This window comes from Glossina fuscipes, unplaced genomic scaffold (assembly GCF_014805625.2).
Source record: "Glossina fuscipes isolate IAEA_lab_2018 unplaced genomic scaffold, Yale_Gfus_2 1, whole genome shotgun sequence".
Classification (NCBI taxonomy): Eukaryota; Metazoa; Arthropoda; class Insecta; order Diptera; family Glossinidae; genus Glossina; species Glossina fuscipes.
In genome coordinates, this window is record NW_023998415.1 from 18091369 (window position 1) to 18116404 (window position 25036).

The 25036-nt window shown below is 32.3% G+C and overlaps 1 protein-coding gene across 5 annotated transcripts in view; it reads right to left on the reverse strand.

Moving 5' to 3' along the window:
• Positions 1 to 2295: 2295 nt before the first annotated feature.
• The window catches only part of LOC119632129 (ecdysone 20-monooxygenase), a 29660-nt gene continuing 6919 nt past the window's right edge, over positions 2296 to 25036 (reverse strand). For 3 of the 5 annotated variants that reach the window (XM_038024900.1, XM_038024901.1, XM_038024902.1), the window contains 7 exons: positions 4318 to 4638; positions 4050 to 4263; positions 3602 to 3997; positions 3314 to 3497; positions 3013 to 3252; positions 2734 to 2946; positions 2296 to 2647 (listed from right to left, as the gene is read on the reverse strand). In XM_038024900.1, coding sequence (XP_037880828.1) covers positions 2537 to 2647; positions 2734 to 2946; positions 3013 to 3252; positions 3314 to 3497; positions 3602 to 3997; positions 4050 to 4263; positions 4318 to 4624 — 1665 coding nt within the window. In that variant the 5' untranslated portion in view covers positions 4625 to 4638 and the 3' untranslated portion in view covers positions 2296 to 2536. Of the gene's footprint in view, positions 2648 to 2733; positions 2947 to 3012; positions 3253 to 3313; positions 3498 to 3601; positions 3998 to 4049; positions 4264 to 4317; positions 4860 to 25036 lie in introns of those variants that run through there. The other 2 variants (XM_038024903.1, XM_038024899.1) reach the window with 2 other exon arrangements.

Below are 25036 nucleotides of genomic sequence, written 5' to 3' on the forward strand. Positions count from 1 at the left end.
TGATATTGCTGTCACTTTTCCTCCAATCGTTAGAGCGCACTAAGTTCAAAATCAAGTAAATGCCGTGGACTTTAAAAATTATTTACATAAGAGAGAATTAAAAACCTAAATAGAATAGTTATAAAAGAGAGAAAGTTTCCTAAGTTTTCAATTAGAAATGAAAGCTTTAAAAGCTCTTTTGTGTTGTCCAATTCGGGTTTTTAGAGTTATTGGGCTTTTCTGAAAGCTCCACTTTCCGAAGTAAAGCTTCTCTAATACTATATATATATAAACCAGAGACTCTTAATCTTTACTATACTACACTTCAACAAGCTTTCCTTTTACGTACCCGCTGTACGTGGGAAATTAGTTTTTTCTCTTGTGCTTTTTGTGGATTCATGCAAATTCAAGGGCTTTCTTTAATCATCATCTATTTCAAGTCTTTTTGAAATGTCAACTTTCGATCGAACAACATCGATTCAAAATTCCTGGGTTTCATTTTCAAAATTCTGAAGCACTGTTGTGCAAAAAGCTCTAGAAAGTTTATGACAAAGTTCGCATTAGTGGTAAAGTGTGGATTTGAAATCTTATAGTTGCACCAGCTGGTATTTTGAGCGGCTGCTCAGCGATCTTCATAATAGCTAATGTTAATGAGTCAAAATAAAAATTTTATGTAAAAGTAAAATTACAGAATTGACACTTTATTAAAATTAAAGGGTAGACGTACAGAGAGCTTATGGCTCTTTTGTAAAGTTAAAAAAGAGCTTTTGTAACGTTACTAATCAGAAATCCTACAAAGTGCATACATTTGCTAATCGATTTATCTTCATTCTTCTGTTCGTTCGTCCACTTGTTGTGAATTGTTAAATATCTAAATCTGGTGTCCATGTTCTTCAATCGGTTGGATAACTACATCAAGAGTATGCAAATAAGATAATTCGCTCCAGTAAGCTCACTTTCAATGCTTGAAAAGTTGAAGAAAAAAAAAAGCAGGAGGTATTTGAAATTATATTTTTGCAAATAATTTGCAAATTATAACAGATATTAAAATCAAAATTTAATACATATATGATGGCGTGATGTGAAAATTTGATGCAAAAATACCACTGAAATGGGAAATTATTGCAACTTTGCGATAATAGTCGATATTTAAGACTCGCCCTTAGTAGAGTTGAACATTTTTATTACTTTAAATTACAATCTTTTAAAGTTCAATTTTCAACACAAAAAAAAAAGCATAAAACAACAATAATACACTCTGCACAACTGCACTCTGAAAAGGTCATCATTCTGTGATATTAACGGTGAACATTAAAAAGTTGTCCAACTTACTTAAAAATTTTCATTATTATTGCTTAAGATGAACGTTGTCAGTAGAAACGGCTTAAATATCTTTTGAACGCTTTTAAAAAGTGTTTTCGATTTCTTTTACTTCTTAAAAAATATTCTATGAATCGAAGACAAGAAAATTGAATTTGGCATCTCTGCCTGCACTTTTAACGAAGCTCCTCAAGATGACGTTCTTAGCTATTTGGTTGTGTGTCTTTGTCTACGACAAGTGAAAGTTTGAAAGAAATTTGTCCCGACATTTTAAATATTCGTGAACGTACCGTATATGAACCATAATAGGACTTATAATAACGATTGAAAAACAAAAAATACCATGTTTGTTAGATGCAATGCGAACCGTTACTCGATTCCGTTCATTCAAGCTTTGATTATGAAAATCGTATGTATTTTTTTACTATGTGGAGTTATTTTGTGTTTAATATATAATTGATTTTTATTAAGAGAATTTACGTGAAGAACTTTAACATCAATTTGTGCGTTGGCTGAGATTTAACGGACAAGCCGACCAAGTTTTGTTGGTTGTCGAACACATCATGTGCATGGAACTTGAGGTAGCCATGCTGTTCTTAACTTTATATTTTGCGAGCAAGTTTTTTGTGGTCATTTAAAATAAGTTTTTGTTTTATTTTTCTTTAATTTAATATTTTCTTTACATTTGTGTATCAGACAGTTGTTTGTTTGTTTGTTTGTTTGTTTAATTATTCATTATTTGTATTTTGTTGAGTTTTATAAATAACTTTATGTTTTGCTTATTGGTTTTATATTATGTTTCTTTTGCTTTACTTTATAATATACATTTAAACAAAAAATAAAACAGTCTTTCGTTACTTTCACACAAAACAAAATGCAGCTACTTAACGTATACATATATATATATATATATATATATATATATATATATATATATATAAAGAATATATATATAATTAATAATAAGTAATAAAAAAAAAAAAATAAAATAAAAAAATAAAAAAAAGTTATGCAATTTAAGCTAAAGTTGTGGTTATTATTCATTAAATTAATTTAAATCAATAATATTTCTTGTCCAAAGAAATCCAATAGACACAGAGAAGTTTGGCAACTCTTTCCGGTTGGTTAGAATAGCAGTGGTATGGCTTACAAAGGAAATACTTTTATCTTTAGTAGTAAAGTAGTAAGTAGTAGTGTGGTGTTGGCGATGGTGATGGTGGTTTTGTTGGTGGGTTTTTTAAAATACCCGATCACGAATGATCAAACTTAAAGGCGCTTTAGGCGCTAATAAAAATTCAAACTCCGTTTCTAAAGGTTCGACAAAACTGATGTCAAAAGCTAAAATCAACTTTAAGGAGAAACAAAATTCAAAAGCGTTATTTAAAAGCTTTTCATTATAAATAATAAACAGAGTGATTGCTGTTCTAGCTATACCTTCGCTAAAAGTAGAACAATTTCCATTTCGACGAATCGTTTGCCAGGGCAAGTGCGTTTGCCTATGCCAAAAGGTACCACCAGATTTGCACTTTCAATATTTACCCCGAATTTACCATCTTTATCGATCCAGCGTTCCGGTTGGAAGTTCAGAGCCGCTGGGAAATTGTTATCCTTTTGGCAAGCTAGCATGTTCTCGCACAGGACGACTGTCTGCAAAACACCAATTAATATATTTATATATAGTTAATAAAAATGAGAATCAAGTAAATCAATTACCCCCGCTTTAAGATTATAACCTGATAGTTGCATGTCTTCTTCCAATATTCTGGCCAAACAGAAGGCAGTTGGCCTAATGCGGTATGCTTCTTGTATACAAGCTTTAGTATAAGTAGCTCGCGTAAACGCATCTTGTAAGATAATGCTATCTCGGTAGTCTATAAATTCTTGTAATATTTTCTCAATTGATTGCTTATCACTGGTCACTGAACTCAGAACGAATAACAGAGTATGAGCCAACTGCAAACGGGTCAATGGAATAGGTGAGTATCTTTATATAATTAATTTCTCTCTTACTCACCGTCTCTATACCTGCCGCTATGAAATCAATGATAGCCGATTTCTTATCTCGTATATCCAATTCCTCTAATGCTAAAATGTTGAGGAATATACTGCGCAAATCTTGGTCTTCGTCGTCATGATGCATTGTATGGTAGTTAGCTTCACTCGTTGCCAAAGTTTGTTCCATCATTTCCGAGATCACACTGTTTATGAACTGAGAAGTTATTTTCTAAATTTCTTAAGGGGTTTTTTGCTTTCTGAGAGGACATTACACAAAACGCTTAAGGTTAAACAATTCAAAACTTACTCGTAAATAACTTCTTCAGCTTTCGCGAATTCTCGATAGGTTTTCGTTGGCAAGTACTTCCAAAGCCCAAGACCGTAATAGGAGTCACGCTGGGAGATAAATAGCTGTTTAACTGCTGCTGCTAATTGTCTGATTTTTTCGGGTTGTTCCGATTTCGTTGATAAAAAGCCCATTCTTCGGCCCAACATTAAGAGACAGACAGCTTCCAGGCCCAACAAGTTTGCAATATCTTCAAAATTATTCACCTCAAATGTCCGAGGATCTCTACGATTTCTAAGTAAATCTAGAAAATCATCACACACACAATTGAGGGCAGGTAGAAAGTTTTGCAAGACTCGGGGCGATGTTATTGAGGCCGTTAAAGATGTACGCAACTTCTGCCAAATTGGGCCCTGCCTAATACATAACAGTTATTTTCGTTAAATACATAAGTTAACTGTAAACTTACTCATTAACTATGCCTACGCTGGCATAACGATCGGGCTTAGAACGTCTATAGGTGACCACAATTTCAGTTGGCGGTCTAAACGGATATTTGCTGGGATACTTTAAAACCTTTTCCAAATCTGATTTATTAAATAAATGAACTATCGGCATACCCGATGGGGTTACCTCCAATACGATATCACCATATATACGATTTAAATCTAAGAGAAAGACAGCTACACTTATGATTTTTTTCATCTATTTAGCTCAATTCTTGTGACCCATTTTACCTTTGTAAACGTCGTGCAATTTTGAGAGCTTGTATTTCCAAAAATATATCATAAATATCCATTTTGTACCAAGAAATGGCAACCGTTTCGGTCCAGGTATATCCCAAACGCATTTCAGTCTTATTTTTCGAGCGTGATAACAATCCATTTCAAGGTTCAGCGGATCTTCCGACTCATTGCAATATTTAGTTAATTTTTCGGTTTCATTCATCAATGGTTTAATATAGTTTCGGTTAAAGTTCCTTAAGTTAAAATTGCAACAGAAGGCTAACAGGACGGCAATAGCCATTAAAAGGATAACAGCCATGTTCAGAAACACTTCTTAAATAGAGATAAAACAAGAAAGCACAAGCAAAGATAATTTATTACTATTTTTTTTCTTTCTTTTTTTTTTTTTCTGACGCGAAAACTTTCAAAACTAAAACACAACATAGATGATCGTCGTTCGTACGGACTTCTTAATTTAAGATTCGTTATTGTCAGTTAATTGATGATGGAAATGTATGAAAATTTCTAGCTTTTCTTTCGACACTTTTACTTATTCTCTGTGTAATTACGGCATATAGGCTAACACTGTTAACTTACTTATATATATATACATATATATATATATATATTATATAAGCGGCGGGAACATATGATTAGCTTTTAGCTCATTATAAGCCCGTTTAAGTCGGCTGTTGATCGATTTGTTAGATACGTTAAAGATTAAAATCATTTGTTCTCTTGGTAAATGAAATTTTTTTTTCATTTCGAAACATTCGTAGGTTATATCATATTTCAAATTTTTGCGATCGTGCGTGAAATATAACATGAACGACTTGGATAAGATGATTTGGATAAGTTGACCTAGAAGCAATTGCTTAGTCCTTCATTCATGTTCTTTACGCTTTAGCGATAATTTTGAATAAATTCCAGTTAATAAATATTTGATAAATTTTGGCGTCCAAGTGTAAGGTAACAAAAGATTTGAGCACACTTGTTCAGTTTGTTCAACTGTCGTTTGTTTTTTGTAATTTACTTTACAATCATGTTTATTTAGTAATTGACAATTTTTGCATATTACTGATAAATGCAACATGCATAGATATGAGTGGTTTCGTATATTATTACTATTTTTTTTTTTTTATTCTTATTTTTGTTCGTTGCTTATCTTAAATGCGTGCACGCGCTAATATTTGATTTATGCGTTAAGAAACTGGTTTGTTTGTTTTATCGCCACGCATAAACTTGATCAATATTTTTGATATGATCTTAGAGTTTTTAAATTAGAAATTCTAAAATATCTTTTTATGCTAATTTATGCTGGAAACCAGAAGTGGTATTGCAAACTATCATCTTCTAGTTCTTGTTTTTATTCCTCTCCGCTTCCCCGATAAACTTAAAATGCGATTAATTATTTCGACGTGTTTTTAAGAATAATAACTTAAATGAGTTTACTACAAAACGAAAGTGAAGATGATTTGAATGTCTTGTAACCAAACGAGTACATAAATGAGTCAAACGCAAGTATGTATATTCTCAAGTATATTTATGCGATTATTTAACGTCCAGTCTGATGAGTGCAATCCAAGTTAAGCAATTTATTGAGAATTTTTAGGCAGCGATCTTAAATTCTACGGGATAATGTTCAATGGGCAGTCGAATGAAGAGCATGCAGGAGTTTTTCTTTCGCTAATATTTGCCAAAAAAAAAAAAAAAAAAAAAAAAAAACTGCATGGCTAAGTGACAATTAAACCGAAAGTACTTGCCGTATAAAGTTGACAAAATCTAGGTTAAGCCTAGGACCTGTTTACTTATTAGGATTTAATATATTGCCAATAAATTTGGTAAATAGAACATGAGCTCAACGATTCTCTTAAAGGCATTTAAACTGCTTGCTATGTTTGAAACGCGAATTAAAACAAATATTTTCGTTGATAACGTAGGATAAAGGATAACATTTAAGTAAGAGAAGGAGGAAACGATTGTGAATTTTTCCAAAAAAAAAAATTTCCATTTTTTATTATGTAGCTTAATAGACGCTAGAAAGAAATGTTTCGCTCAAAAATTTGCAAGTGTTCCCCCAGTGCTCCTGCGGAAAGATTGACTATGTGTCATATGAATTTCTGCTAGGGAAGTGCTAACTTAGCCTCATCTACTTGCCTATTTCTAAGTTCTCGAATTCGCTAAGAGAGAGTCTTCAGACATCTACGTTCATTGAGAAGCATTTGTAAGCAAAAATACATTAGTGTGACTTTATCACGACGATCGTCGATGACTGGGTATGAATTTGAGACCGATCGATTTGAATGGAGTCAATCCCTTTGCTAAAAAAGTATAAAATTATATATTCTCTTATCGTTGCTTCTGTCTTTTCGGCTGAAGCGTCGCTACAAACTTTTCGAGGAAAGAGAAAGAGGAAATAAACTCTAACAAGAAAGGGGTTTTTGTGATCCTGAGGGATTGTAGACTAATGGTAAAAAAAGAAAAACTTTACTACAATTAATTGTATTCTTTTTATACGAATTTTTTGCAATATCTTTAGACAAACATAGGCTAGGGAAGCAATTGAGAGATTTTCGATATATCAATTTAAACTTTACTTCTTAATACAACGCATTCTTCTTATTTGGTTAAATACATCAATTACATAAAAATCATTATTTTTTCAAATTCTTAACGGAGTTCTCTAGCTGCGAACCTATAAATTAATGATTTGTTCTCTTGGATTGGCGAGGCAATAATATCTTCGTTACGAAATAGGAGTAGAGGATATCTAGAACTAATCTCTCCTCGGTCGGCGGACATAAGCTTTACTTAAAAATTGATCTTGCGCTAAAGACCTCCGTTTACGATTAAGTGAGAAGTGAGAAAAAATTGCATAAGCAAATTGATGTAAAAAATATTTCTAGTTGCGGGAAATATATTCCTGGTTCAAGAATATCAAATTCATTCATCAGGTTCTTGGAGGCGAATTGACCAAAACAAGGCGCTGAAGGTATAAGTAGTCTGTCATCCATACAGGCTCGCCGTACTGGACTATATAAGGGACTAACTTTTCCTGGCCGAATAGTAAGGAGAGAACAAAAATATCTCTGATGAAACTCTATACAATGAGATCTTTACAAATTTTAAAAGCAGTGGAATGAAATTTTGAGATGCGTAACAATGTTCTAAACACGTTTGCACTGATCAAATATAGGCAGCGTAATCTATTAGTTGGAAGCTGAAATGAGGCGATATTTTATATGCAAGTGCGTGTCGAAGGTCGTTCGACAAATTTATTGGAGAAAATTTTTACCTCAGGATGGATGGATGTCTTATACGCTGTTAGTTCGGTCATGACAGATATTGATCGTGGGTTTTTTTTATTATTATAATTTTTATTATATTACATAACCAATTAAGTAAAACAATTGGTATCGAGTCGAGATTTCAACGAGCGACTGTTACCTACTCGGCTACTAATGCCGATCAATCAGAGCTTGATAGAATTCCGATTGAGAGTTGACGATATGAGCATTTCATAGCTGATCAATTGTTTCAAGCCATTGACCGACCTATCATCGGCAGGGAATATCGAAGAGAAACACTAAGGAGAGAAGGGTTGTTTCATATATTTTGGAAAATTCCGTTCTTTCATTCACCCTACTTTCATTTTGTTCGATGAAGACTTTTCACTTTCGATCGTAAGCTTGATAGCTTGAAACTTATTAGCCTGTTAGCCTGCTTGCCTGCTTTCTCTAGACGAGAGCGTGCTAACGTGTATAGGCGAACCAAATGTATTTACATCAGTGAACGCGAATTTTTATTTTGACGTGTTTTGATAGAATACTCACTGATGATGTGAAAGATACGTAAAGATGGTAGCGTTTAAATTATGTCAATTTTGGCCCTCCGCAAATCATTCATGGAACATAAGAAGTCGTCGGATTGATTACCCAAAAATTGATACAAACTAGTTTGATGCATCGGATCGATGAACGGATTTCCGATATGAAATTTTGGTAAATACATGCGATATCTAAAACATGATGTAAAAAATTGACCGACTGTTGGCGTAGGTGCAAAGCAAAAAATCTCTTATATTCAGAATAGTGTGCAGATATTTGACATAAGCGTTCAGCTAGATGAAAGGCAGTGCCAAGTTTGTTAAATGGCCTCGTACAAGAATAAATTTCATGTATAAAAATACTTTCTCGATGAAAGTGCTACGCGACTACTCTCTCTCTCTGGTCGGAATTTTGTTTGAAGCTCGCTTAAAACAAGGGCTACAAAGATGACTCATTAATTAAATACAAGAGGATTTAAACGCGAGAAATTTTTTGAATTTAGAAATAGAAATCTCGTAGTTTTTTTTTTTATTTATTTATTTATTTATTTATTTGTTTAAAAATTTACACCTTTGCTACCACTGTGCTTCTCTTTTCTACAGCATTCTTTCACTTTTTTTTTGTATATTTCTCTAACTATCATTTTCTAACTAACATTTACAGTAAAAGTTACATAACATACATAACGTAGATAAGAAGTATAAAAAATTCTAAATTAGAGACTTGTTTTTAAACCAGTAGACGCTACACGCGTGAAGATGTATTAAGTTGTTAAGCTATGGAGGAAAAAACCGCATAATCTTGACGTAAGATTTCGAAACGGGTTAATCTTTATAACGATTTTAATATGTATATATATATTCCTTGGCTCGGTTCATTTAGGCATTGGTCAGTTGATTACATACTTGGGATAATCGATTTAGGCACGAAGGATGTAAATTAATTTCGATAGGATCAAGTCGGTGAATTGTGTGTAAGGATGTGAGGTTCGTTTTCAATCGACTTATAATAGTTTGTATACTTGTGTCTACTGCTATTTCTTTTTCTAATGGTCGACTTGACTGCATACATACATACATACATACCAATGACGAGAACCCATCCAAAGTTGGAACGTTTCTCTCTCTGTCAAAGTCTCTTTATATACAAAAGTATGTATTTATTAACGTTAGATAGAATGCTGTTTAGTGTTGTTGCAGTTGTTTATTTGGTTGCTTTGTGGAAATTTCTAATGGCTTTCTAAGATTGAAGCTTCTAACAACCAAGATGATCACTAACTAACACATCCCGGGCAGTTTCGAGTTGTTTTTCATTGCTATTCATTCAGTTTCGTTTCAAATATGCAAAGAAGCTTAACAGGAATATTATTCGTTAGTGGGATTGGTTGGTTCGTTGACTGGCCAAGAGTAGATCCGATCATCAATAGTGTTTGTACATAAAAGATTGACTTCTTCTTACTGTTTCTTTGTTTGGATCATTATAAAATACTGTATAATGTGAGCGTTTAGAGTTTGCTTTTTTTTTTTTTTTTTTTTTTTTTTTTTTTTTTTTCACTCTAATACATAAAAACGCGTAACAAGTACAATGAACCCGAAACAAATCTTCTTAGTTCGTTTAGTATGTACTGAAGAACTAAACTAAACTCAACTCCAAAGAATATTAGAAATAGGAAAGCAACAATAACAGAAAAGACTAATTACAACTAAATCATCGCCATCGCCATCGCCATCGCCATCGCCATCGCCGTCGCCGTCGTTATCATCGTCGTCGTGTTCGGAGGGGCCGCATTAATATTTGATTTCATATAATTTTTTAAGTTTTTGTTACACTGTACTCCGCTTTAACATTTCTGTGTCTCCTCTTCCATCCTCTTTAAGAAGTTACGGAGCGTAACATGAAAAAGTGACATAACCATTGTCTTTGAAAACTTGTTGTTTAGATGGAACATTAGATATAAAAAAGTATGCGTTAGTGAAAAGTATAAAATTATAAAATGAAAACCAAGACTTTGACAATATTCCGCTTCGATAGAATCTCTGATATCTACTGTTTACATAAAGGCTTATTTTTGCCACAATATTGCCAAGAGTTATTTAAATATGAACGTGAAGAGTTGATGCATTCGATTCATTCAGTACGGATAGCCGCACTTGTTTTTCAGCTCAATCCATACCATTTTTAGATTCAAACTACGGTATTCTATGGTACGTGAGTGACAGCAGAGTGACACACGTTAAAAAAAAAAGTAGAGATTTCGAAAACATCCAAATACGTAAGAGATAAGAGATCATATGAACAAACTTTCTGGAAGCCTGTGATGCACTTGATAAGCACGAGTGCAAGCTTATGAAGACGGGAGGAGGATGCATTATCGAGTTTCTCCCCAAAAATTTCAATGTTGCAGACGTTCTTCGCAGGGAACGATCAATCATAAAAAAATTGGTTTATAATTTAGACAAAATTCTATAAGCAAGTTATAATCTCATCAAGGATCGTAAAATCTATTATTATAACATATTAAACAAATCGCTGGTTGCAAAAACGAACCTATGAAAATATACTTGATTGAAATGCGTGCCGGGAGCCACTGTTAAGGCCGTGGCAAATGACTGATGAAAATTTATCAACTTATTACAGCAGCAGCAACAACAACACCAACAACAACAATATGTGAGAGAAAAAAATTTATAGTTTTTGATAAAATTGAAAATTTCGAATTATTCGATTGCTATATGCCCACCGCTATGCGGGAAGAAAAATTACCATCAGTCTTATCAATAATCACAGTGACTCGACGATGACGATGACGATGACGATACAAAAGAACTGATCCGAACTTGTCAAAGAAAACACTGCCGTACACATCAAGCAAAAGATTGCGCTGTCATAATGTTGCTCGATATACCTGAGCATAAATTCGTAACGAAAGTTGGATGAATATTGATTGCTGCGAATATCTTTATAGTCGATAAACGTCGACCTAATTTGAAACAGTGAAGTGGCATATGGCTCCGACCAGAGTGACAAATATCTTGAAAATTAATACTATTTCACATTTAATTTTATATTTAATTTTATTGCATACAAGGCGAACCTACATACAAACATTTTCGAGAAATTATTAGGAAACTATTTCATTTCTATATTGTCAAATAAATATAATGCGGTCGTCTGCTGGTCTATTTAATATTACTTGATCTCTATGATCTGAAAACCTGAAGACAACCCGGTTATCACATTGAATTATATAACATACAAAGGATCGACAGCATGGACGACATGGCTCTCGTTTACGGTGTTGGCAATATTTTTCGAAATTTTGTGTAAAAATATTTCGAACATTTTCTTTTCGCCATGAGAAGACAATATTTCTTAAAGTCGACGTTCCGTCGTTAACTATTTGCATCATTCTTTATTTTATCCGATGTGGCGGCATATTTTCATAAGTTGTACAAATGTAGACAGGTTAAATGAAAACAAACAAATAAACACCCACACAGTTATATATCTATCTATCTATATACATATATATATATATACATATATATATATGTATGTATTTTATAACATTAACCATTTCAAAATATATCTTATCACATATTTTATGTGCCTGTAAAAGTCATTCATTAATTTCCTGACCTAACTTAACAGCAGCAGTTTTGTAATGTCATATATATAATGTATCTATATATATATATATATATATATATATATATATAGTTTAGTGGAAAAACAACGCAAACAATTATTATTATATAGCGTTTACAGTTAGTGAAGTTTTACTCATGGAATACATCGTGCAAAGCGTTAAGCGCGATAGGGTAAAATTGAGAATGAGATTGAGAAAGAGTGAGAAAGAGAGAGAGAGAGCGAGCGAGAGTCAATGAGAGAACTTGAACCTGTAAACGGGAGAACATTTTATTTACAATAATTATTACACCTTGTGCATGGTGTGCATGGTATGCCGTAACATTGGGGGTTAACGTACACTCAATATAATAATAATAATAATAATAATAATAATAATAATAATAATAACAAAAACAATAACTAACAATACAATTCATAACATTTTTTATTTATTTCGTATTTAAACAACGTAAACGCGATCAATCATTTGTTATCAGTTATTTAATTCAATATTATGAGATTTTTTCACAACTGTTTTATTAACGTTTTTTTTTTCGCGTGTTATGCATTGTTTCCCTTAGCAAATGCTTGCACTTGAACTATGTATGTGCAACATCGGAGCAGTATTTACTATATTTGTTTTTAGTGCATTCAAAGTCACTTATACGCAAGATATGCAATTTTAGGTAAATAATGAAACGTAAATATGTGATATAGGCAGATGCTCTTGTGTTAATAATTATAGTATCATATATGTAAAAATGTTCCTAATCTTTTTACTTACTTCACTTACACAAACAGCTAGAAGAATAACTATATGCGAACTTTGAATGCACTGTGTTCGCCGTCACAATTTTATGGAAAATTTAATGTATACATATATATATATATATATATTTATATTGATATGTAATATGCAAAGGATCCACAAGAGGATCCTTTCTGCACCAGCAGAAACGGACGATAATTCCTCAATTCAAAAAGACTGCGTAAGGACTGAAAAGACCAGAGAAGGTTATTGCTATTTGTTATACCTACCGCCGATTACGAGTGCGTACGCTCTCTTCAGAACGGTCGTAACACTCAGAAGGTAGTTATAGAGATACCATAAAATTATGTCCGTCTTCTCCGTCTATTGGCGTAAAAAATGTCTGTGCTAAACTTTGGGTACAACAATGAAACCATCAACATTAAATTTAGCAGAAACATTGAAAGTTCTTGCAGACAGATTGATAATGCAAAAGGGGTTTAATTGGTCGAAGGACACGCCTAAATAATATTTCCATGTCATCCTATTCTACCTTTTTTACTTATTAAGAAAAAGGTGGTAAATCGAAAGGATTTGTTGGCCTTCGTCGAATATAATTCTTTTACATTTTATGAGTATATATATCAATGACTTGAGATATGTCTCATTGCCTATATGGGGCAGTTATCGCGACTGAAGACGTTTGTGCCCGATCGATAAATGTCATATCGTTTTTCTATCGGGATCTTGAACTCACTCACTCTGTACAGTTCCTCCCCACCGACCAATCTGATTACTGATATACGACTTACCGCTGTAAGGATTGAGTCCGGTTAACCCGGTATATGATGAAAGTATCATAATCGTTTTCCTGAATGAAATACAATATTACATGCGTTGGCAGACACGAGTACCGCATTGACAGCTTTTCGCTTTTATTGCAAACTTGACCTTTCTAGCCTTCTTCCCTACGTCTCGGTTTAATAGAGCGCAAGTTAAGTTACCCCCTCTCAATGTTAGGAGTATATCTTTCATTTTCGCTTATCGATAGATATTATGTTTAATCTACTGGCTGTTATGGAGTTTGCAATAATTTTTATTAAACCGATGGACTTTGCAATAATTTTTATTTAAATATATACAATTTTATGGATCCCTCAACGATCTCCGGCGGAAGATTTTCTTTTATCATCAATAGAAAGTATTTTGTTTTGAATTGAACTTAGCGATTAACATCTTTGCGAAGAGTTATTTATGTTTCTAAATGGGGTATTTATCATATTTATATGAGCGGTAAAACACTTTCATAAATAATTTGCATAATCATTGTATTATATTTCTTATGAAGTTATTTTTTTCTTATTTTTTTTTTTTTTTTCTTTTTTGTATTAGTCACATGCCGAACAATATTTTTGAACCGGTCTTAAAAACGTCTCGTTTAGCCAAATGTTAAGTATTTGACCTTGACACGAATTGTAACGACCCTTTTGTGGCCGTTGTAAAGCTAATCGTTAGATAACTTTTACTCTCACTTGAAAAGGTGAAATATTTGGTCGTGATCTTATTGCGGCATCGAGCCATTGCAATATTAAAAGCAAACAAACAAATGCACATTGTTAAATGAGTTAAGAATCTTTTATTATGTATCTTTTATATGCAACGTTACGCGCTCATCGATGAACATAGTATAACTCGTTGGTAATGTATATTCCTCAGACGAAATTGATTTCAGTTCAGTAATACTACGTGTAACTTAATGCCAAAAATAAAACAACAACTGATTGCTTTGCATTTGAGTAACTGATGCAGATACAAAATTGGAATACTTTTTCTTTTCGGTGTGTTCTTCCATACAAAGACTTTAATATGGATACCATCTAGTGTCACATATCATATCATGAAATTTAGCCATTACACATGCATGTATATATATATATATATATATATATATAGATATATACAAATATATAAATATATAAATATACAAATGTATAGATATATATAAATATGTGGATATATAAATATATATTAATATATATATATAAAAATACACATACACATACACGAACGCTTTGCTCTCGTTCAAATTATGGGTTAATGACATTTGTGTGTCACACAAAGAGCGTAACATATACAATGTTTGTTAAACGACGTTGGTGGCGCTTGTCTGTCTTCTTTTGAAAATTTTCAAAATAACAAACAAAACGATAATAACAGCAGCAAAACAATACGCAAAAAAGAGAAATATCCATGCTTACATACATATTCAAACACACGTTCCACTTACTGGTTACTTTCAAAAAAAAGATATAAATAAATAAATAAATAAATAAATAAATAAATAAATAATATTAAATAAATAAAGGCAAATAAATAAATAAATAAATAATAAAGAAAAATGCTAATCAGTTTTTTTCTCGATCAGACTTGTCATTATTTTTCGTGTTGTTTTTATTTTCTTATTGTTATTGATAAGTCTATCTCTTTCTGTCTACCTATCACTCTCTCTCTCTCTCTCTCCCTCACCGATTCACCCAGTCACCCTCTCGCACTATTTCTCTCTCGCTCTTTCTTTCTCTTGCAAACGCACACACACACACACACACACACACACACACACACACACACACACACATATATATATATACAAATATAGCCCAAATACGAATAAGAAAACACAAAACAATAATAACTTTTTATACAAAATATACTATCAAAAATGTTTAATAATAATAATAATAATAATAACAATAATAATAATAATAATAAAAAACAATTACAACAGTTAAACGGTTAAAAAGTCATTCACCGCAATGACCGAAGATACAAAAACAATGTCATAAGAGTAAGTCTGTATACATTAGTGCACGAGGTATACGTGCAGGCGTGTATGCATCGATTCACTTGAAAGCGAACACTTTTCTTTCTTTCTTCGGCACATTTTGAAAGTCATTGCCACAGTCACTGTCACTATACCATCATTTTTACTTTATTGTTATTGGTATTGTTATTCTTGTTATTCTTCTGCTTCTTTTTCATATTATTATTATTATTATTATTATTATTATATTATAATATTATGTTATGATTATTATATCGTACGGCAATGCGTTTTTTTTTTTTTGTTTTTATATCGGTATGCTTGTAACATTCTGCAGCACATATATAAAATAAAACACACGTATATATGCATATTAAGGAAAAAGATTCCCTGACTTCCTAATTGCTTAACAAGGTCTTCTTTCGAATATGTGCTAAATTTAATCATTATAAACCAACGTGCACACTACATTTGCCATTCCGCTTGTAACAATTACAATATTTTAAATTATTATGTAATTCGGGTTACGCACGTAAATTACACTACATCCGTATATGTTATGCTTTTAACAACATAATTGTGTCTTAAATGGTTCGCAAATGGATCAAAAGGAAAATTATTCCAAAACTGAAAAGATTTTTTCTTCGGCGCACACAAGCTTGCTTGCAAGTGCCTCTGAACAGAAGAGGAACTACAACTTTACATTTAAGGGGAATAGAGGCTGCAAATAATAAGAGGAAGGAAAGCTTTAATAAACATATGTACTTTTTAAGCGTGAAGCTTCGATTAGTTAATTCGATTTAGTTAAATTCGAAATCGTCCCCTGTTTGTGTTCTTATTAATAATTTCAATTGACTTAAGCGCTTTCCCCGACGTACAGTACAGGCCAGGTAAATGTTAACAACTTATCGTGAAAACGTGAGACGAATTTCAATTGTCGAACTAATGACAGCACTCTCACTTTTTTCTCTTCCATTACGAATTTATTCTATGAATTACATATTTCCTTTTATTTATGTATTTTTTTTTTTAAATTGTTTAAAAAAAAAAAAAAAAAAAAAAATCTAACCGTATTTTTTTGTTTTTCATTTACACGCTCTTATGTTTTTTGTGTTGTTTTCAGTCGTAATGGAAATACGTAATAAAAACAAGTTCGAACCTTTCATCGTGCTTTATATAGGTCATAGAATCATTTGCTTCTTGAACACGTTTCTACGCTTTCAATATTGAAGTCATTTGACAATTGATTTTTTTTTTTTAAGTTTTATTTTTACACTCTTCTCGTAACATTCTCACGTGATAAACGTTATCATCGAAGCATATTGAAATCTTGAAATTTTGGCGACAATGTTCAACTATATACCGCAAGTATTCACTTTTATGTTTGCAACTATATCTGCGCCCGTTAGAATATATTGTATTATAGAATTTCGATCGAGTCCAACTATACATATCGTTTATGCGCAGGTTTCGAAATCTTCCGACCTCACTTTTAAAAATCATTGATGAAGTGGCAAACAGCGGAAGTTGGGTAGCGTATCCACTAGAAGACACATGTAGCGTAAATACCGGAAATATTTATTTATTAATTTATTTTTATTAAGTTTACGCCTATAAGTTATTTAAGCAATCCAATCATGCAAAATCAAACAATTTCAATCACATATATTTTTTTAATACCTAACAAAATAATTTGTTGACGATTTCAAATTAACATAATTTTGTTATTATTATTATTATTATTAGTATATTCTTTTTTTTTTTTTTTTTTTTTTTTTTTGTAAATGTCTTGCGCCCATCTATATGAATAAAACATTTTGCTTAACTTTAAACAGGTTTACTGCGGTTGAAAATAGAATATTTGTCGCGATTAAAATTCAAAAATTTATATAAGAATTCAGAAGCACGAGTGTGTGTGCAAATATGTGTTTATTATCAAAGTACGTGATGAAAACCTCGTGGAAGGTGTTTTTTGTTTTTTTATTTTTTTTTTTAATTTTTTTTTTTTTTTTTTTTGGGAATCAATGAATTAATAATTGCAAAGTTCTTAATATAAATTAATTTAATCAAATCAACCTTCGCAAGATATGTCCTGAGGCTGGCTTTTTTTATATGTGAAAGAAACTCGCCTTTCGCCTCAATCGTTTAACGTGTGGCGTTGTTAATTTTTTTTTTTTTTTTTAATTTCTGTGCTTGACTGTGATAAGATATGTGTTTTCTTTTGGGTTTTTTTTTATTTTTTTTTTTCAAAATATATTAAATTTTTTTGTTTTGTTACGTTTTTAATTGGTTTTAAAACTCATTATTTTATTTCATTTATATTATATTTCATTTTTAATTTATTTTTATTATATTGAATGATTATGAATTATCTCGAAATTCTAAAACACTTTCACACATGTGTGTTATTTAGCTTTGTTTCAAGGTTATCATAAGTGATATACAGAAAGGTGAAATCTTAAATTGATTCTTCTTTTTCACGGCCTCTCTCTGTAATGCTTTTTAATTTCATAAAAATGTCATCAACGAAAATACTTGTGAGATTGTTTACTAGATCCAAATTCTATTGGGCATTGCTTGGCATTCTTACGTTCGGTTGACGTTAAGTTAACAAACCAAAGAAAATCGTGTCTCTCATATACGAAACATGTATAAATATGTACATATATATTCTTACAATATTAGTACTTTATATGCATACATATAAATGTAATAAAATAATAATATTGTAGGAAGTTTTTAGTTACATATTTGGAGATAAATAAAATTCGTTTTGAAAAATACGAAAAAAGGAATGAAAATATTGAAATTTTCGATCATGAAATAATCATTTTATCGAAAATTTATATCCAAAATCCCTCTCTCCTACTTCGTTTGAAAATATCATTTCCGAAAATCGAACTTTTGAACCATTTAAAATGCTATCATTCTTGAACACTTGAAAGATTATTTTAGTCAATAACCTTGATGATATCCCTGAAGCCATATATATAACCAATGTAGATAATCAAATTCACTACAAGATGAGCTCTAATGAATTATTAAGGGCTTTATTGAAAGATTTCACATAACATCAACCTGTCTGCCTACTACACGATCGTCTTAGTTAGATCGTATTTTCCTGACAATGCTTGGTTAATTAATTGACTACCCTTGATGAGCAAGTTATCACTTTTCATTCGCGTTAATACGCAAACGACCTTGAAAAAGAATCTCTATTTCAACTTTAAGTATTGTATAAGCAAGAGCAAGTTTTCGTACACAACTTTACTGCAAATCCGTGATCTTTACTTGATTTTTGCAAAAGCGTTTCAAAACTATATATATATATATAAATAAGATGTGCAATACGTTCCACTTCATCTTTCAACTGCGGTCCTGGCCTTGATGGGATTTTGCAGAGCCTACTTTCTCAAAGTCTTCCATTAAACGATATATAGTGATATGTAATGGCACCTTATCTCCCTCCGAAATTATGCAGTAATCGATTTTTATTTGAATGCAATGTGCGAGCAATTAAAATCTGTTAGTTAGTCTCAAGTACCTCGCAACTGCTAACTATTAAATAATGGTCAGATATTGTTCGCAATTAGCACAAAAATGTAGGAAAACTGTATCCAAAACAGCAGCCGCGTCGCGTTGTTCGCCAGTCTTCTTTGGAAAAAAAGTGATACTCAACGCTGCTTCCCAATTTTTTATGGACATATAGAGTTCCTATCGTTCAAATCAATGATGAAATTGTTTCGATCATCAAAGCCGCTTAGAGTCCAGCCACTGGGACAACATGGTGCATGACAGCTCGCTTAGCTTCAATTCAAGCTTAAGATGTCCAATCGCAGAGAATAATGTCATATCGATAAATTGGAATTGAACTTATATATGAACGATTGTTTGAATAATGACATCGTTTTCTGCTATTCCTATACTCAAGGTCCTATTATAAATTGAATACAAGTCGAAAAATTCACATATTTATCTGTACGAATGGCGACGGCGGATGTAAAGCATTCGGTCCCGTCCTATTACATTTCGCTCACATGTTCTATTTAAATATCAATTTTAGATGCCTTTATATCTTTTAAAGAATCACGCGTCTTTTCACCACCACCGCAGTCAACGTGCGAATAATCAAAAATATCTTCGAAAAAAAATTCAATTCCTATTGAGAGCGTTTAAGCTAAGTGTTGGATCATGTCATTTTGTATGAGCAGAAGTGTTTATGTCAAAGTTAATTCTATCGAAATTATTGTGACAGCGGCAGTGGAAATCACAAATAATGGCGGACATGGTCAAACTGACTGAGAATGAATAATAGATTGCTCAAGAATATTATCATATGTAGTTTACGGCGCGTTTTCAACGCTTTCAGCGAAACAGAAATAAAAAAAAAAAAAATAAAAAATAAAAAATAAAAAATTAGTACATTCAGCTTTGATAAATATAAAAGTTATATACTTCTGTATAAAAGAAATACATCGTGACCTTAGGCTTTATATATAAGTAACACCTGTCAAGACTAGTAAAAGAAAAAAAAAATTGTTTTTTTTTTTTTTTTTTGTATCAAAATAGTGTGACTTGGATAAACAATGTTTGGCACGAAATGTACTAACAAAAAAAAAAGACAACAGCGTAAAAATCTATTATGTGCGTTGTTGTTCGCTTATCAGATAACACTTAGCCACTAAAATCTGTTTGTTTTAAGTTATTAAAATAACTACTAAGGCTTTTTTATATCCTCACTTCAAATGAAACGATTTCATGCCTTTACTATAATAATTTTTTTTGTTGTAAAATGTGTGTCTCTCTCTAACTTAAACGCGTCGATTCAACTGTTGAGATGAATTTGAAATCTTCTCACAGTCAGTGAAGCAGAAATATATATATAAAATCACATTTTTCTTTGGGAAATTCTTGATAAATTTCCAAAGAAATTCTTAATGATTTTCCATATAAAACCGGTATTGGACAATTAGATAGCTAAAATTTATTTGGTTGTCAAACGGCAACATAAAGAATTTTCTTTCGAACGTATGTAAAAAAGTGTGAGGAAATTCGAGAAACAAAAAGAAAATGTTGAATATTAATGAGCCCAGTTGTGTTATCAATTTCATATTCATTAAAAGAGCTAACGACTGAACATATAAAATGATTCAACCTTAAAATGGATTTGCTTATCTTCTTTGACCTAAGATCAATTAAGCCGTAAAGTCATCGGTCTCTCAACTGGTGTAAGGAGCATTGTGAATAAGTTTTTAAAAGTTTTATAGGGACTACGGCAATACTAATCCTATTAAAGCAATGCAGTAACATGCATGTGAAACGTGTGACAGTCCATAAAAGCGATATCTTAATAAAACATTGTAGCATTTATATTATTCGAGTCGAAAGTGGTTGCATTTTGACACTGAGGCCGAGACAATAGCTGTTCAGATTTGTTGATAAATTTGTGGTGTTTACAGTATTAATGGGCTAACGCATACCCTAATAGATAAGAAGCTTGATGTATTCGGATTCAATTCCCACGGGCATGAGTAATTATGACTGACGTATAGTTATACATGTAGTGTGTGCACAATCGGTAAAACGTAACACTTACGACTACTACGACTACACCATCTCCCTCCTGCCCATTCCTTTCGTTTATTTCCTATCTCGCTGACATATGGAAGTTCCGACATTCCTGACTGGAGTGACTGGACATAAACAAAATAGAGATGCTATATCAAAGAGATGGTTGGCGGACAAACGAATTGTTGGCGTTACTTCGTTCTAGGCATGCGCTACTCTCTGCCCATTGATAAAGCCTATGAAGTCGTTAAAAGAAAGTCCTTAAGAAAGGCCTTCACCTACTGTCTTGTTACATTGCTTGCGAACTGAGCATTGCCCAAAAAACTGTTTGCCTAAGCTTGGATACAAAAACGAAACTCGGTATTAACATGAACCAATAATGAAAAACTTAATGCGCTGAATCGAGCCATCGTCGAGTAAATCGACAATAGGCGCTGCATAGTGAGTTACACATGTCGATAACTTGCAAAAAATCGGCCGAATATGGACGAGATTGCATAAAACATAATGAAGCAATAGATTGATGTTACGTAAGGTAATGCGTGGTGGGTGGTAGAATTAAAAACGCATCACGAGCTGCTCCAAATTGGCCAGATAGGTGATTCTACTTTTTATGAGGGATTAAGATAAAGTGACCAGAACATGACAAAAATCGAGGAAGCTTGGCTGTGCTAAGTATTGATGCATCATGCAGAACACCCTTTGTAAAACTGTTGGGGTGTAAAACGGACTGTAGCAGTCACATGATTCAGTTTTTGACCCAAAATATATATGAATATAAGAGCCACTCATTTTGAAGTCGCATAAATTTCTTAATAATATTATTTATAAAGAATGCAGAACTTACGTAAGATTTGAATTAAAAGAGAAAATCGAATTATTTTTATATCCATCATCGGAGGATGAGAGGTATATTCATTTTTTGAAAATCCGTTTGCAACGACCACGAGGATGCTTCAAAGACCCCACAAGGTTTATATATTCTTGATCAGCATTAAATTTATGTTCGTCTGCTCGTTTGCCCGTCTGTCCGTAGGTTAAATATCTGTTGTAAACGTTCTCCTGACTGCAAAAATGAAGCTATCAGCTTCAAATTTGGTAAGGAAACATAATAAGTTCCCCTTCATGCAGGTTGGTATTGAAAATTTGGCGATATAGGTCGAAGAACTCACACATGTCGTCGCGTGAACTGAGAAATCGTCTGTTTTCCAAAGGGAATAAGAAATTGTTCTTTTGCTCCCCGCTCATAAACTATAGCAGATAAATATACAAAAATTTGAATGCATATTCTATGGACGATGCTGTAGGACCTGCACAGCATATGCACATGAAATTTTAATTTTTTTTCTAGTGCGTTTTTAACGCGCAGAAGCAAGTCTTCAAAAACCCATAAGTTGTTTGCCAATTTCAAATTCCAAGTATACCTGGGTACATCCGTCTGTTTGACTAACCAATAAACAAACCAGTCAACGGACATGCCCACACGCCTAGGTAACAAAAAAATTTGCTTTACACGTTTTTTTCTCGTTATTCATAAACTACGCCAGATGCACGATATAAAATTTCAATTTTCATTCTAAATAGAAAAGATCATCAAGTTTAATTAATATAGTGAAAATGTAGTTATTTTTCCTATTTTTCTTGGGTGACGGGTTCAAAAGGTCCCGTCCCGACTGAATACAATTTTCTTACTTGTTTTTTAGATGTAGTTTTTTTCTTGAAGCCTAATTGTACATAGGATACATTTATGTGTAGAATAGCAGCACATCATGCAAATAGCCTCCACGGCCTTTATCGAGATTTTGATCACAGAAACACACAGGGAGAGGACATTATTAGGGAAAAATCTCATGCAGTAATTGAATTATCTTACGAGATATGAGGCAAGTGGCATCGTTTTGTTGAAACCACATGCCGTTTGCATCAATATCATTCATTTGAGACAGAAAGAACTGGTTTATCAAAAAGCGATATCGAGCACCACTAGCAGTCATTGCTTGGCCAACCTCATCTTCGAAGAAGTATGAACAAACTTTTATTATATTTGAAAAATTATTGAACAATGTAAGCGCGTTGCTTTCTCGTCTGTGACTTGATTTCTACTAACCGTAAACTTTCAGCTCTTTTTTGGTTGCCAAGAGTTTACGCACAAATGATGGAAAATTTTAATCTTGCATGAATTTTGAGACAATCTAGCATATGTGAAAATAGATAAGAATAGCCGAGCTTGGAACCTCTGTGTGTAGAGGGAAGAGGACAACAGTTTTTAATGAATATCGAATCGAAAATTTACTAATTTATTTAATTTATGAATAAATGATGCGGTTACGTTACGCTTACATAAGTACAGTATTTGGTTGCAAGATACAGCAAAGTACAGCTGGCGGGGTATAAAATCATACTTCCCGTTTCTAATGATCATAGTGTATTAATCATCCTGATTGGAAAGCGTATTTTTCTTTGCCTTTCGGCAACACCTAACAGGTTGTCATTAGAGCTAAACGTTTTACTTATATACACTGTGTCTGTATTTCTAAGCGTTCATGGACTCTTGTCACGGTTCACCTAATTTGTTCCTAAGTTGTTGCAAATTTGTTCTTAAGGAGAAAATGTGCATTTCTAATAATGGCGACTTAGACAGAGACACAAACAGACGGACAGACATCACTAATACGTTACTCACGATGATCAAGAGTGTAAACCTATGGTGCGTAAAGAAAGATCTTTTCACTGAAGTAAACTGACCGATTGGCGATTGCAAATGGGCGCATCTTATAACTGAAAAAGCTTATGTTTTATATATATATAAAAGAAACGAAGTAAATATATAGACAAGTATAAACATAGCACTTGAGCCGCGGCCCACAATTAAATACCCTACATATCTCTACAGTTATTTACATAACAACTTTCCACAATAAGCTGGTACATGGAAAACGGTCAAAAAAGTAATCCGCTCTGAATCATTTTCAATAACGTTTGTCTTCAAGCCGTTGAGCAATTACACTAAGATGCCTTAAAAGTTGCGGCGTATAGGTTAAAGACAGCAACACAATGCGGACAGATGTACAGACAAAATTATATCAATCGAGATAGTGATTCTGAAACAATTGATATAATAAAATATTGGTTCCGTATAAAGTTCTTCCTCTTAACCGCACAAACTTGATCCGTATCCGTATACCATAAGTGATGCATTAAGCAAGAAATGATTAAGTTTCTATTCATATGAAGAGTCAAGTGGCAAACGATCGCGTCTAACAACTCAATGGTCCGATGGCCCAAATCGCAAGTACAGGCGAGGATATGATCTGATCTATTCGCCCGCATTCAAATCCATATTTTGTCAATTTATTTACAAAATATATATAAAAACAATAAATAATTGAGCAAAATGATTAAGTTCGCGAGAAGTATTACAAAGATTGACTACATAAGAAGACGTGAGAATATCAAAAGTGCTTAGAAATGATGTTAAAATCGAGTTAAATTCTTTCATCGGATGTCGATTGGAAATATTTGACATTTTACCAGGCGTACAAATAAGCTCTCAATGTGTTTGTAACAATCAATATTTTTGTGTATATTTTTTTTTTTAATAAAATATTGATTAAATTTAATTAATATAATTCGTTTAAGAAACCGAACAATCTTATTGACTTCTTCTCTCTTCCATGACAGACTCAAATGTTGATTGACCTTATATTTATAGGGATGGCCAGGGTTGTAATCTATTAAATGTTAAGGAATGAAACGCGCATATAAATTTTTTCATGAATCATGTAAAAATATCGTAAATATATATGCGTTAGTTTTCCAATCTTGAATTTCCGTAAGATCTTATGAAAATTACAATTACGTAAAATAAGATAAATATTTTATACACTTAAGCTATAATGTTCAAGCGATGGTGTGAATCAAAAAATGAAAAAATTTTTTTTGAAAATAAAGCATCCTTATGTAGAAATTCATGTATAATAAATTTGAAAGCTTTTTAAGACTTTCTTAAAATAATGTTTGGTGCTTTTAAAGCGTAACGAAAAAATGAAAAAATTACATTAGTTTTTACAAAACATTTTTTGTGGGTGTTGTTATCTTATTGTTGCTGTTATTGTTATAATAATAATAATAATAATT